Source organism: Schistocerca gregaria, chromosome 1 (genome assembly GCF_023897955.1).
Source record: "Schistocerca gregaria isolate iqSchGreg1 chromosome 1, iqSchGreg1.2, whole genome shotgun sequence".
Classification (NCBI taxonomy): domain Eukaryota; kingdom Metazoa; phylum Arthropoda; class Insecta; order Orthoptera; family Acrididae; genus Schistocerca; species Schistocerca gregaria.
In genome coordinates, this window is record NC_064920.1 from 672,452,151 (window position 1) to 672,467,978 (window position 15,828).

The 15,828-nt window shown below is 41.2% G+C and overlaps 1 protein-coding gene across 1 annotated transcript in view; it reads right to left on the bottom strand.

Annotated features, from left to right (window-relative positions):
* LOC126362567 (acylamino-acid-releasing enzyme-like) overlaps positions 1-15,828 on the bottom strand; it is a 128,973-nt gene that overhangs the window by 80,317 nt on the left and 32,828 nt on the right. The window contains exon 6 of the mRNA XM_050007891.1: positions 6,678-6,820. Coding sequence (XP_049863848.1) covers positions 6,678-6,820 — 143 coding nt within the window. The remainder of the gene's footprint in view (positions 1-6,677; positions 6,821-15,828) is intronic.

Genomic DNA, 15,828 nt, shown 5'->3' on the forward strand with positions numbered 1-15,828 from the left:
TTGAATTAAATAACAGTGCCATGATGCGGATACCTCAGATCAGGAAAACAATCTAAATTGCCACCTCACATGCTCTGTAAAGTTTCCTCCCACATGGAAAAACTCTTCCATAAAGACCATTCTCTCAGCAATAGTAAGCATTCTCACTACACTCAGTTTACGCAAGAAGTAGACAATAACAAAGCAGCTGCAATACATACACAACACTACTAGCCCTACCCCCAACCCCCCTCCCCACCCACTTTCAATGCAGGTCCATGGAACACATTCAGGTGAGATTTGAACCCTACATGTCCCGCAAGGTGAGACACCTGAGGCTCATCGCTGTGGAGAGACTTTGTGGACACATGGTACACTCTGGTCTAAAAATTACACTAACTGTTACTAGACACAAAAACATAACATATTGGACAACCAGGTTACGTATTAGCAGTCACTGGTCATGACAGAGGTGCCGCTTCCCTCATTTCATAATTATTTGTCCTATACAGCATTTTCCGTTACTCTACACCAGGCTCGTCCAAACTGTGCCCCTGGGGTGCTAGCGCCCGCGGCCAGCGCCCCGGGCGAATTCGTATGTTGTCGTAGTGGCCGAGCCGTGTCGCTTAGGTGGCCGTGCGGACTGCCTGCTGAGCATCGCCATGCTGCTGTTTGCGCGCTTCGTACGTAATTGTCTTCTTTAACAATGTTGACTGTAAGAATTAAAAAGCTTTATAGCCATAATTCTATTTTTTTTAATAAGTATTCAAACTTGATTGGTTAAAATTATTACGTACAAAACAGTAAACTAAGAATCCGATTTCGAAACTCTTTCAAAGGGATACAAAAAGATATAGCCCAAAGTCTTACAAAAAATATTTACTTGTAACTGCTAACAGTAAGAATGAGACAGTATATCCCTTACATAAAATTATTTCTAAAATGGAATATTTATGACTCTAGTTCCTTTAAGAAACTGATATTTTTTCAGAAGACGCCTATCGTACGTAATGACGAGTGTGCATGTGCAGTACTAATAGAACGAACCGGTGGGTCAGGAAACAACTGATATGTCCTTTGATTCTTGTTTTGGATATTGTTTTCTAAAGCTTTGCATAGTAATTCTGCCACACGAACACTAATTGTTACTTCAACAGTAAATGGTTTGCTTGTTTTAATGCTCATTGACCTCTTTTACAGAGGTGCGCTTCCTCTGTTACTTTGTTCACGTTGAACTTGACTGCGGAACAGTCCAGCGCAGCTCAGCGCAGTGTTGTGCGGTCTCACTCACTCTGCAGCTCCTATGCCGACACTAGCAAAACTGAATGTCTGTGACGGTCCTGAGGACAGTAATTTGCAACACCCAGACTAATGCCACATTCCTTGATGTCCAGAAAGTGTACGATATAGTTCAACACTGATACTTAGCTAATGAAGGACGAGTTTCAGGAACGTAGTACCAGCCTCATGATTCGACCAAAGCCTTCTATCACACAAAACTCAGGATACCACTCTCAAAATGAGGAAACTGTCAAATGTAAAAGCATATTCTGCCATATCCCAAGATAATATTATAAAACAAATACAGCAGTGTCCCACTAATCCAAACCCCAGTAATCCGAACGTTCGGTTAGTCCGAACATGAAAAAAGTTAGTCAAGTATAGAAAACTGTGAGGTAAACTGCTGTACATACACACTATTTTAATTTACACAGTACAATAAATATGTATTAGAAAAATTGGCAAGAAAACATTAGGTTTAATCAATGCATAACAATGAATGAAAAGCTGCCAGACTTACCAAAATAAAGCAGACATTTTATCTCTACTTTTTAGATGACAAAAACTCAGTCCTTGCTTTTTTGCATAATGAAGACAGTATGTTATATGACACATAGTTGCGCCATTGTCTCATAAACATCAAATCAGCAGGTATAGCCATGGGCTGTTGCTCCAAATAATGTAGTGCTAGGTCAAGGGCTACTGTTGCATCACTGTGTGGCACCAGCTCTCCTTTGTCGCTTTCAGGCTCATTGTCACTTCTGTCACAATAGTCCACTTCTAGTCCTGAGTCACAGCAGCAACTAAATCAGCGTCAATAAGGTTCTCAACATATGCACCATCTGCTGCCATCCACTCATCTACGTCTCCTTCACTAGCTTCTTCACGTCCAGGGATTGTCTGTATCATTTGTAGTAGATTTTCCTCTTTATTTTAAACTAGGCTGTCCTGAAATTCAAGAGATATCCACAGTTTTCTCCACGATTTTCTCAGAGTATTTTATGAAATATTCTGCCATGCCTCAGCGGACCAATAAACAACATCCTTCACATTGGTATTTTTTATTTTGTCCACTAAAGGAATGCTATCGTCTTTGATTAGCATTCTTAAAAATTGTTCTGTGTAAATCATTTTTAATGTTTACAGTATGCCCTGGTCCATAGGTTGTAGAAGTGGTGTAACATTCAGCAGCAAAAACTTTGCCACAATTTCTTCATCACATAATTCCTCAGTCCTGGGGTGAGATGGTGTGTTATCAATCTAAAGGACTGCACAGGTAGACAAATGATTTTCCTTCGAAAGCCATCGAACAGAGGGAACAAACTGGCTGTGAAACCATTCTTTGAGAAGCTTACCATCCATCTATGCTTTTCTTTGGTTGTGATAATATACCGGCAGGTACTTCATGTTGCAGTTTTTAAAAGCTCTGGGTCTAGCAGATTTGCTGATCAGCATTAATGGCAGCTTATAATTACCAGCAGCGTTGCTGCAAGCTAATAAAGTCACACAATCTTTGCACATTTTAAAACCAGGAACATGGTCTTCTGCATTTGATGCCAGGCTTTTTGTTGGCAAGACCCAAACATTAAGGCCAGTCTCATCAGAATTATAAATTTTTAGGGAGAATACTTTCTCTCTCTTATCAGTTTTTCAAACTCAGCCAAGTATTCCTTCGCTGCATCACAGTCAGAAGAAAGCTTCTCTCCAGTAATTGTTAGCTGACTGATTCCATGACATTTTTTGAATCTGTCCAATCAACCTGTACTTGCACTAAAAGGCCCATCACCATTCATTAACTTGTCCAGGTAAACAGCCTCATTTATTAACTTGTTCAGGTAAATAGCCTTCTCCTGAACCAGTGCTCCACTCAAAGGAGTTCCCCTTTCCCTTTCCTATGGAAACCAAAGGAAAAGAGCTTCATCCACTTTATCATACTGAGACTGTTTCAAAGTCTGCCGAATTTTGGGGGTTTTTCCCGAAGACGCACAGGACTGTTTAAGCTTCGCTCGGTTCTTCTTCCAATCACAAATGGTTGCTTAACCAATACCCAGTTTAGATACATTCTCACCATTGTCTATCTGTTTCAAAGCATTCAGTTTTTCTTAGAGTGTTAACGTTGTATGTTTATGTTTACTCATGACAAAAATACATACACCACTACATCTGAACGAATACAATACAACTGTTACGCATGCCAGCGAACGATAACTAACATAACCAAGCACTTTGTGAGCCAACTGGCAGTGCACTGTCCTCAGACACTACAAAGGTCTCAACAATGCACAACAACAAGGGCAGGGAATGAGAGTAATCCATTGTTCCCACACTTATTCCCATTTGTTACCATGGTGTACCTAATTAACTGCTTGGTATACTTCATTCTAGAAACTTGTCATCATACTTCTGGCTAATCCAAACAAATTGGTAATCCGAACAAGGTCTGGTCCCAATTAGTTCGGATTAATGGGACTCTACAGTACTGTTGAAATTTCATTTAAATGACCTGGTGAATAATACCAGAAGCCAAAGCTTTACCAAGTGATGCTCCTCTGTTCAGGAAGTCATTAAACAGAAAACTGTAATGAAATGCAGGAAGACTTGTACCGCATCATCTCTTTATATAGATATTGGCAGCTGATCTTCAGTTTAAATAAATATAATGTATTGCGTACAAATAAATAGGCAGAAGCACTCCTTATTCTCTTATTACACAAATGAATATCAATCATAACCATTAAATATATATGTGATTGAATGTCATACAGCAAACTGACCACATGAAACTTTAATTCATACAAAAAGAAATTTTTCAGTACTGCTCAGCAGTTATGACCTTTATGAGGTAGGTTTAATAAAGAAGATAAAAAACAGGCTGTTTATTTCTTTTAAGATACAATTAATATGTGCAAAAATGTCACATAGACGCCCAATGGTAGATGCTGCACAAGTGAAGTATTGTACATCACAAACTGACTTACTATATACTATATACTATATACAAATATGTCTGCTTGTGTCTGTGTATGTGCGGATGGATATGTGTGTGTGTGTGTGCGCGCGAGTGTACACCTGTCCTTTTTTTCCCCTAAGGGAAGTCTTTCCGCTCCCGGGATTGGAATGACTCCTTACCCTCTCCCTTAAAACCCACATCCTTTCATTTTTCCCTCTCCTTCCCTCTTTCCTGACGAAGCAACTGCCAGTTGCGAAAGCTCGTAATTCTGTGTGTGTGTTTGTGTGTTTTGTTCATGTGCCTGTCTGTCGGCGCTTTCCCGCTTGGTAAGTCTTGGAATCTTTGTTTTTAATATATTTTTCCCATGTGGAAGTTTCTTTCTGTTTGACTTACTATTTAAATTGAGGTGGTGTATTTTTCAATAACAGTTTACAACAACATATAATTATTTTCCAAACACACCTTGTGAAATGATCACCATTGAAAACATCTGAGGAATATGAGCTTGTACAGGAGCTTACAATCTTTCTTCCTGCACACCATTCAGGAATGGATCAGGGGTATAAAGGAGGGATGGTCCTGGTAATCCAGACCCTCCACCAGAGAAGCATAAGGTGTCTTGTGACATATAGCCGTAGATGTATTATAATGAATTACGAAGGTGGTTTGAAAAGTTCTCGGAATCACCACGAGAGGTCAGCGATAGCGCAACAAGTTGTTCACATGATATTCATTGGACTGTTGCCTGTAAAAATGTGCCACATCAGTGCTCTTGGCAGAGAGCTGTGGCGGTGACGTGGCTCTGTTGTTGTTCCCGCATAGAGATTTGTGAAGATGGGAAAAAAAATAATAATTGAGATTCAAGCAGTGACTAGGAATTTTGTACAGTAAAGTATGAAAGCAAAGAACGTTCATGCCAATTTCCAGAATACACTGGGGCACTCTACTCCTTCATATTCAGCTGTTGCCAAGTGGACAAATGAATTTAAATTTCGTCGGGAGAGCTTAGACGATGAAACGCACAGTGGCCGGCCAAGATGTGCCGCTACTTCAGAAATCATTGCAAAAGTGCACAAAATGGTCATGAAGGATTGCCGATTGCAAGTGCGTGAAATTGCTCACGCTTGCCAGATGTCATCCGAAAGGGTATATCACATTTTAACTGAAGAATTATAAATGAAAAAATTACCTGCAAGATGGGTGCTCCGACTCTTGATACTGGATCAGAAATGCACAAGAATGAACATATCGGAACAATGTTTGGCTCGTTTTAGGAGAAACAAACAAAATGTTTTGCACTTGTTTGTGACCATAGATGAAACTTGAGTGCACTACTATACCCCAGAGACAAAACAACAGTCAAAGTAGTGGAAACATGGTGATTCTCTGCCACCAAAGAAAGCAAAGACAATTCCTTTGGCAGAAAAGGTTATGGCATCAGCGCTCTGGGATGCAAAGGGGATTGTGTTTGCAGATTATCTCCCCACTAGGCAAAAATTACTGGAGAAAACTGTGCTATGACTGGACAAATTGCAACAAAAGATGCGCGAAAAAAGGCCAGGTTTAACAAGAAAGAAAGCCATCTTCCATCAAGACAATGCGCACTTACACATATGCCATCGTGGTGGAACAATTACATGAACTAAGGTATGAATTGTTGCCACACCTGCCTTATTCACCTGATATGGCTCCGTCAGACTTACACCTCTTGCCAAAACTGAAAATTTTTCTTGGTGAACGAAGATTCACTTCAAACAAAGAATTGATAGCCGGAGTTGACAACTATTTTGCGGGCCTGGAGGAAACTCATTTTCGAGGTGGGATCAAGGCACTGGAACATTGTTGGACCAAGTGCATTAATCTACAAGGAAACTACATTGCAAAATAAAAAAAGTTCAGTGATGAAAGTACTTTTTTTTCCTATTCTGTTCCGAGAACTTTGCAAACAACCCTCATAACAAAAAATATATGTGCTTACAAACACAGAAAATGAGGTTTGTAATAGCAAATATCAAAAATTTCCCGATGAAACTGAACTGTTCACAAACTTGTAATGCCGATTATGTATAACACTCACTGAGGACTCAATCATACTTGTTTTGTGACGTACACTGCATGTCACATTGTTGTTGTTGTGGTCTTCAGTCCTGAGACTGGTTTGATGCAGCTCTGCATGCTACTCTATCCTGTGCAAGCTTCTTCATCTCCCAGTACTTACTGCAACCTACATCCTTCTGAATCTGCTTAGTGTATTCATCTCTTGGTCTCCCTCTGCGATTTTTACCCTCCACGCTGCCCTCCAATGCTAAACTTGTGATCCCTTGATGCCTCAGAACATGTCCTATCAACCGGTCCCTTCTTCTTGTCAAGTTGTGCCACAAACTTCTCTTCTCCCCAATTCTGTTCAATATCTCCTCATTAGTTATGCCACATTATATGAGCGTAAAACACACCATCAAAATATTACCTTTTTCGTTTCCCAATCATAGCACACAAGTTTGTGTGCTGCATGATGAGGGCCACCAGCTGTCCGCTGCAGCCATATCAAATTCCTGCCATCTGCACTGAATCTCGGAGAGCGGACTGCCTGACCGTCATCGGACAGTAAACCTTGAAACAATATCAGTGTATCAGTCTATTTTTCCATGCAACATCCAATCAAATGACCTAAATTACTTAGAAGTGATTTAACAAAGCACTAACAGATGCAATGGAAACCAAGAACATGATGCACTGAGAAAATAAATGTTAAATTAAGTCCTATAGGCTAGAGTTCAACGTGTTTTCTCCTTTGCACATTTATAAGTCCTGCTCTAATTATTCCGTGACGCGCACGACCGCCCACACAAACACACACACACACACACACACACACTTACCAATCAGAAAAAATAAACAATTAGAGAAGGATTGTTGCAACTCACCGTATAGCGACTTGCACACTCTGCAGTCTCAGATAACTGAAACCACAGAGACTACAGACGTGTGTGTGTGTGTGTGTGTGTGTGTGTGTGTGTGTGTGTGTGTGTGTGTGTGTGTATTGCTGACAAAGGCCTTAATCGCCAAAAACTATAATTGTGTGAATCTTTTTGTTGTGCCTATCGTGATTCAAACATCTCTGCTATATGGTGAGTGGCAACTTTCCTTCTCTAATATTGTTACATTCCATCCTGGATTTTCCATTGTTTGAGAAAAAATGAACACCTATTCAGCAAGTGGCAGGAGCCTGCTGCCAACCAATTTCAGTTCTATCTTGAGCAACAGATGCTTGCTGTATTACCTGCTTTGTAGGGACTTTTAATGTGTGAATAGTTTGCACAATGGCATCACTGCCAGCCATCTCCACACTCCCCCCCCCCCCCTTCTCCTCCCCCCAAATTCCAATCCATCAATCACCAAGTTATTTTACTTATACAAAATTCATAACAAAAAATTTAAAAAGCTAATAAAAAGTAGATGTAATACGTCCAATTTTTGAAAATCAGTTACAGAATACTGTAACTAAGTAATAGGCAATTTAAAACTGTGTATTCCAGGGAAAGAGAAGTTATTTCAGAGACATGCTCAGCAAATAAGATAAAGAGTGGATGGAAGGATCTGAAGATATCAGATGACTCACAGTAGAAAATATAATTTTAGAGTACTAACAATTTGCTTCATTACCTACAGGTTGCAAATGGAAACAAACTATAAAACAATCAAAAATGTAGAAAAAGATTTTGGTAAAACTGGGAACCAAATAGAAACAAAAAGGTTAGGAACACAGATACTAAGAGAAAAAGAGAGACAGTGGAATCGAATGGAAATAGAAGAAAGGAAGAAAGAAGGCTAAGAAGCCCTTCTTCCTTCCTTTATCTCTCAGTCAGTGCACAAGCTACTAAAAGAGTTATGGACATTTCAACAATGAGGAAGCATTCTCAGACAAACAGTAAGAAAAAGCCTCAATTTCAAAATAAAAGAAGGCAGATGAGCAGAACAAACTGGAACCTTCAATTAAGACATGCATGTCGAAGCAACTAGATGACCAAATTACTGACCAGAAGAGGGCACAAGCAGCGGCAGAAGACAACCAAGACAGTTTCTCAACTGAATGACCATTTAGTTAATTCTTTCTATGGGATTTATGACTGCAGATCGTGGTCTAGTGGCTAGCATTGCTGCCTCTGGATCACGGGTTCCTGGGTTCGATTCCTGGCCAGGTTTGGGATTTTCTCTGCCCTGGGACAGGGTGTCTGTGTTGTCCTCGTCATTTCATCATAACTCATGAACATGACGAGATTGGACTGTGTACAGATTGGGACTTTGTACGGGCTCTGATAACTATACAGTTGAGTGCCCCACAAACCAAAGATCATCATCTGGGATTTTTGTTCCATAAGACAGTTTTTCACTTCTCATTAACACAGAAATACTGTCAGTCAGCTGAATTATTACTGAATCCAAGCTAATACAACAACGTCTTCTCATTACGTCTTGTAAGCCGCCTGTCTCAGGGTTCTGGGTAACTTTCAGAACTGTACTAAGCCGCCTGTCTCAGGGTTCTGGGTAACTTTTCAGAACTGTACCCTCTTCCATAAATCTCTCCAGTTCTTTTCCTTCACCCTCTTCCTTCCCCTTCAACTCTTCTGCCAAAAGAAGGAGCCACTGACTCCGCAAGCTTGTAAAAGTTAAACCCTTTTGTGTGTGTGTGTGTGTGTGTGTGTGTGTGTGTGTGTGTGTGTGTGTGTGTGTGTGTGTACCCCTGCCACCACTTGGTGAGTGTATTTTTTGTCTATTCATTTAAATCATATAAACCCAAGCTCTGCAAATGCTTGTCAGTATCTCTGGCCTTTCCTTTAAATCCCAGTTACAAGTCTCTGTGACAAACAAATAGTACACAGACTTGGTACAAGTACCTGCAAGATCTCAGTTTCTACATGTTGCGTACTCAGTCACATGCCGCACACAGCTACAACCACAGAGTGTACCACTAGTAAGGCAGCCTCCAGGAATGGCATCACAAGTTAACAATCAGTCCCTATATGGATGGCGCACTTAACAGGAAATTTATTAGGCTTTTACAACAAGACATTAAAATGGTCTGCTACATGTGCTGAAAGTTATGTATGACACCACAGAGAGCACTGAAACCAAAAATATTTCCTGCATCTGCTACATACAGCGCAGATCACAATCCATCCACGGATTGCAGAAAGAAGGGCGGCACTGATCCATCCACCAATAATGGATAAAGGTAGTGGCACACCTTCACTCAGCCTGTCACTGCTTAAATGTCACAGTCACCAACCAATTATCGACCACAGCCAATTATCACAAGTTACTGCAGTTGTAGCCCAGCATCTATCAATGGGTGATTTTCAGACAGTTAACACCAAGTGTCACAAGTGTTTATTACTATCAGAATCTAAACTATAAACTGTCTAACTGCAGTTCAGATTGGACTATTAGATTAGTTACTCATCACTGAGATCAGTGTCTGTATCTTTTACTCCACTGGCACTCCTGTTCATCATCAAACTAATATGAGTATTTATCTTGCACATTATTTTAATATATGATTATAATTTGTTACTCATGGTGTTGGCAATGCTATTGGTGTTTTAGTTACAACAGCCCTATGATGAGATTAGTTGCAAGTGTGCAAGCATGCCATGCCACTTCAACAACCACTTTTCTGTGGCAGAGGGTTCACTTCCTTATACCGTTTATGTTGGGCGAAAACAACATAAAACTATACAAGCATTTCTTTAACAGGACTGGTTGATATTTTAAGGGCAGTTGGTTTTAATTATACTTTCTTAAATAGTAAGCACCACAACCAGTTGCAACGTATAAGATGAATTCTTATGATATTCCAATGTTCACATTCTCTCCTTAATCCTTCTACCTTCGTGAATACAGTGATCATGATAGCTTGAATACAATAAAATTTCCAAGCTCATTCATTAGTACAGTCATCACCAGTAGAAGACTCAGATCGTAAATATGCATGCGGATCAGGGTGAGAAGTGAACACATTCAGTTTTAAGCTGCAGAATTTGAAGTATCTTCTGATTACTGTTCATGCTCACATTCTAAAGTTAAGTGACAAATATCTTTAAGAATATCCCAATGAGGAAAAACTAAAATAAATATTGCAAGCAGGGTTTACAGGGTTCCTGGGCCTTAGTATCTTCAATGTTTCTTGTTACCTTCAGTTTGTTAAACCGTTTGCATTAATGATAACCACACACACTTAAAACTGACTGATTTGCTGAGAGCTGTGTGACTGCATCTGAAGCTGTTCAAATTTCCAAAATATTGCTTGCTATTTACATTTTCAGATAGCATGACAAAAGCTTCGTCACTTTAAGCAGTGTAATGTGCTTGTTAGTAGGGCCTGACTTCATACTCAGTAAAGATAATCTTCAAATTGTCAGGCAACACAGCAAACCTGAAAGCAACTTTTAAAACAGTTTCATTTTGCAGTTAATGAAAATCAATCTTCTTATTATTATCTGGACACTGAGATCAGAAGTTAACATCTTGCATTTAGCAAGAGCAGTGGGAAGAGAGATTAAAACACTAAAATACTGTTAATAGATTAATCTCTAGTAATATGGGCCACAGTTTACTCACAAAAAGCAAAGATAGACTTGAAGCAAAGATAGACAAGAGAATTATATTACATCAATCTACATCTACATCTACATCCATACTCCACAAGCCACCGGAAGGTGTGTGGCGGAGGGTACCCGGAGTACCTCTATCGGTTCTCCCTTCTATTCCAGTCTCGTATTGTTCATGGAAAGGATTGCTGGTATGCTTCTGTGTGGGCTCTAATCTCTCTCATTTTATCCTCATCGCCTCTTCGCGAGATATACGTACGAGGGAGCAATATACTGCTTGACTCTTCGGTGAAGGTATGTTCTTGAAACTTTAACAAAAGCCCGTTAACATCTTGCATTTAGCAAGAGCAGTGGGAAGAGAGATTAAAACACTAAAATACTGTTAATAGATTAATCTCTAGTAATATGGGCCACAGTTTACTCACAAAAAGCAAAGATAGACTTGAAGCAAAGATAGACAAGAGAATTATATTACATCAATCTACATCTACATCTACATCCATACTCCACAAGCCACCGGAAGGTGTGTGGCGGAGGGTACCCGGAGTACCTCTATCGGTTCTCCCTTCTATTCCAGTCTCGTATTGTTCATGGAAAGGATTGCTGGTATGCTTCTGTGTGGGCTCTAATCTCTCTCATTTTATCCTCATCGCCTCTTCGCGAGATATACGTACGAGGGAGCAATATACTGCTTGACTCTTCGGTGAAGGTATGTTCTTGAAACTTTAACAAAAGCCCGTTAACATCTTGCATTTAGCAAGAGCAGTGGGAAGAGAGATTAAAACACTAAAATACTGTTAATAGATTAATCTCTAGTAATATGGGCCACAGTTTACTCACAAAAAGCAAAGATAGACTTGAAGCAAAGATAGACAAGAGAATTATATTACATCAATCTACATCTACATCTACATCCATACTCCACAAGCCACCGGAAGGTGTGTGGCGGAGGGTACCCGGAGTACCTCTATCGGTTCTCCCTTCTATTCCAGTCTCGTATTGTTCATGGAAAGGATTGTTGGTATGCTTCTGTGTGGGCTCTAATCTCTCTCATTTTATCCTCATCGCCTCTTCGCGAGATATACGTACGAGGGAGCAATATACTGCTTGACTCTTCGGTGAAGGTATGTTCTTGAAACTTTAACAAAAGCCCGTACCGAGCTACTGAGCGTCTCTCCTGCAGAGTCTTCCACTGGAGTTTATCTATCATCTCCGTAACGCTTTCGCAATTACTAAATGATCCTGTAACGAAGCGCGCTGCTCTCCGTTGGATCTACTCTATCTCTTCTATCAACCCTATCTGGTACGGATCCCACACTGCTGAGCAGTATTCAAGCAGAGAGCGAACAAGCGTACTGTAACCTACTTCCTTTGTTTTCGGATTGCATTTCCTTAGGATTCTGCCAACAAATCTCAGTCTGGCATCTGCTTTACCGACAATCAACTTATATGATCATTCCATTTTAAATCACTCCTAATGCGTACTCCCAGATAATTTATGGAATTAACTGCTTCCAGTTGCTGACCTGCTATTTTGTAGCTAAATGATAAGTGATCTATCCTTCTATGTATTTGCAGCACATTACACTTGTCTACATTGAGATTCAATTGCCATTCCCTGCACCATGCATCAATTTGCTGCAGATCCTCCTGCATTTCAGTACAATTTTCCATTGTTATAAACTCTCGATACACCACAGCATCATCTGCAAAAAGCCTCAGTTAACTTCCGATGTCATCCACAAGGTCATTTATGTATATTGTGAATAGCAACGGTCCTATGACACTCCTCTGCGGCACACCTGAAATCACTCTTACTTCGGAAGACTTCTCTCCATTGAGAATGACATGCTGCGTTCTGTTATCCAGGAAGTATTCAATCCAATCACACAATTCGTCTGATAGACCATATGCTCTTACTTTGTTCATTAAACAACTGTGGGGAAGTGTATCTAACACCTTGCGGAGGTCAAGGAACACAGCATCTACCTGTGAACCCGTGTCTACGGCCCTCTGAGTCTCGTGGACAAATAGCGTGAGCTGGGTTTCACACAACCGTCTTTTTCGAAACCCATGCTGATTCCTACAGAGTAGATTTCTAGTCCCCAGAAAAGTCATTATACTTGAACATAATACGTGTTCCAAAATTCTACAACTGATCGATGTTAGAGATATAGTTCTATAGTTCTGCACATCTGTTCAACGTCCCTTCTTTAAAACAGGGATGACCTGTGCCCTTTTAGAATCCTTTGGAACACTATGCTCTTCTAGAGACCTACGGTACACCGTTGCAAGAAGGGGGAAGTTCCTTCGCGTACTCTGTGTAGAATCGAACTGGTATCCCATCAGGTCCAGCGACCTTTCCTCTTTTGAGCGATTTTAATTGTTTCTCTATCCCTCTGTAGTCTATTTCAATATCTACCATTTTGTCATCTGTAGGACAATCTAGAGAAAGAACTACAGTGCAGTCTTCATCTGTGAAACAGCTTTGGAAAAACACATTTAGTATTTCGGCCTTTAGTGTGTCATCCTCTGTTTCAGTACCATTTTGGTCATAGAGTGTCTGGACATTTTGTTTTGATCCACCTACCGCTTTGACATTATACCAAAATTTCTTTGGATTTTCTGCCAAGTCAGTACATAGAACTTTACTTTCGACTTCATTGAACGCCTCTCACATAGCCCTCCTCACACTACATTTCACTTTGCGGTAATTTTTGTTTGTCTGCAAGGCTTTGGCTATGTTTATATTTGCTGTGAAGTTCCCTTTGCTTCCATAGCAGTTTTCTAACTCGGTTGTTGTACCACGGTGGCTTTTTTCCATCTCTTATGATCTTGCTTGGCACATACTCATCTAACGCATATTGTACGATGGTTTTGAACTTTGTCCACTGATCCTCAACACTATCTGTACTTGAGACAAAACTTTTGTGTTGAGCTGTCAGGTACTGATTACTCTGTAATCTGCTTTTTGTCACTTTTGCTAAACAGAAAAATCTTCCTACCTTTTTTAATATTTCTATTTATGGCTGAAATCATCGATGCAGTAACCGCTTTATGATCGCTGATTCCCTGTTCAGCATTAACTGTTTCAAATAGTTCGGGTATGTTTGTCACCAAAAGGTCTAATATCGCCACGAGTCAGTTCTCTGTTTAACTGCTCAAGGTAGTTTTCAGATAAAACACTTTTAAAAAATTTCACTGGATTCTTTGTTCCTGCCACCCATTATGAACGTTTGAGTCTCCCAGTCTATATTCAGCAAATTAAAATCTCCACCCAGAACTATAACATGGTGGGGAAATCTACTTGAAATATTTTCCAAATTAACCCCCATGTGCTCAGCCACAACAGCTGCTGAGCCAGGGGGCCTATAGAGACATCCAATTACCATGTCTGAGCCTGCTTTAACCGTGACCTTCACCCAAATCATTTCACATTTCGGATCTCCGTCAATTTCCTTTGATACTATTGCACTTTTTATCGCTATAAACACGCCTCCCCCTTCGCTGTCCAGCCTGTCTCTGCGGTATACATTCCAATCTGAGTTTAGGATTTCATTACTGTTTACGTCTGGTTTCAGCCAACTTTCTGTCCCTATATGGGCATTGTGACCGTTTATTAATGAGAGCAGTTCTGGGACCTATCTATAGACGCTCATGCAGTTTACTATTAGCACATTAATATTGTTATTCCCTGTTGCATTTTGCCTACTCCTACCTTGCTGCGTCTCAGGAGGTGTCTTGTCGGACCTAGTGAGGGAATTCTCTAACCTAAAAAAACCCCATGTGCACTCCACACGTACTCCGCTACCCTTGTAGCCGCTTCCAGCGTGTAGTGCACGCCTGACCTATTCAGGGGGACCCTACATTTCTCCACCAGATAGCGGAGGTCGAGAAATTTGCACCCCAGATCTCCGCTGAATTGTCTGAGCCTCTGGTTTAAGCCTCCCACTCGGCTCCAAACCAGAGGACCGCGATCGGTTCTGGGAACGATACTACAAATAGTTAGCTCTGATTCCACCCCACGAGTGAGGCTTTCCGCCTTCACCAATTCCGCCAACCGCCTGTACAAACTGAGGATGACCTCTGAACCCAGGCGGCAGGAGTCATTGGTGCCAACATGAGCAACAATTTGCAATCGGGTGCACCCAGTGCGCTCTATCGCTGCCGGCAGGGCCTCCTCCACATCTCGGACGATACCTCCCGGCAAGCAGACAGAGTGAACACTGGCCTTCTTCCCCGACCTTTCCACTATTTCCCTAAGGGGCTCCATCACCCGCCTAATGTTGCAGCTCCCAGTAACTAATAAACCTCCCCCCCCCCCCCCCCCCCCGTGTGCCTGCTCGGACCTTGCTGAAGGAGCAGCCACATGTCCACTCACAGGCAGAGCGGGCGATGCCACACGGCCAGCCTCCACATTTACCCACCGCCTCATGTTCCGCGAACGCCGCTGAACCCACCACTCCCTTTGGGGAGAGGGTGGCCCAACCGCACCTGGTACCCGCGAAGAGGTCTCGACAGCAGGGACAGTGGGTGAAGCATGTAACACCTGGGATGTACCATGCGACGCACCAGACTCCCCACTGCTGCTACACTCCGAGGCAGCAGCCTGAAGATGGCTGACGGTGGCCATCAACACGCTCAGCTGTTCGCGAACAGTGGCCAGCTCCTCCTGCGTCCATACACAGCAGTCACACATCCTATCCATCCTAAGGAATCAATTTAATGTAGAGAGTTAATCAACTTTTAACTAGACTGCTAATTCAGTAAAGGTGGCTGATTGTCGACTAAACTGTGATTGCTAGCCATTTCTTGTCTAAAACAATGAAAGTAGCACTACCTGTCTCTGGACTGTATTGAAAACAACACTAGTACTACTGGAACTATGGTTGACTAAGAGGACTCTCTCTGACTATTCAAAACAAACACGAAATCTATGGAACACTATTAGTAGGACCGACAATTAAAGCGTCCTGAAAGCAAAAACACATGGAAGAAGTGACAAGTAAG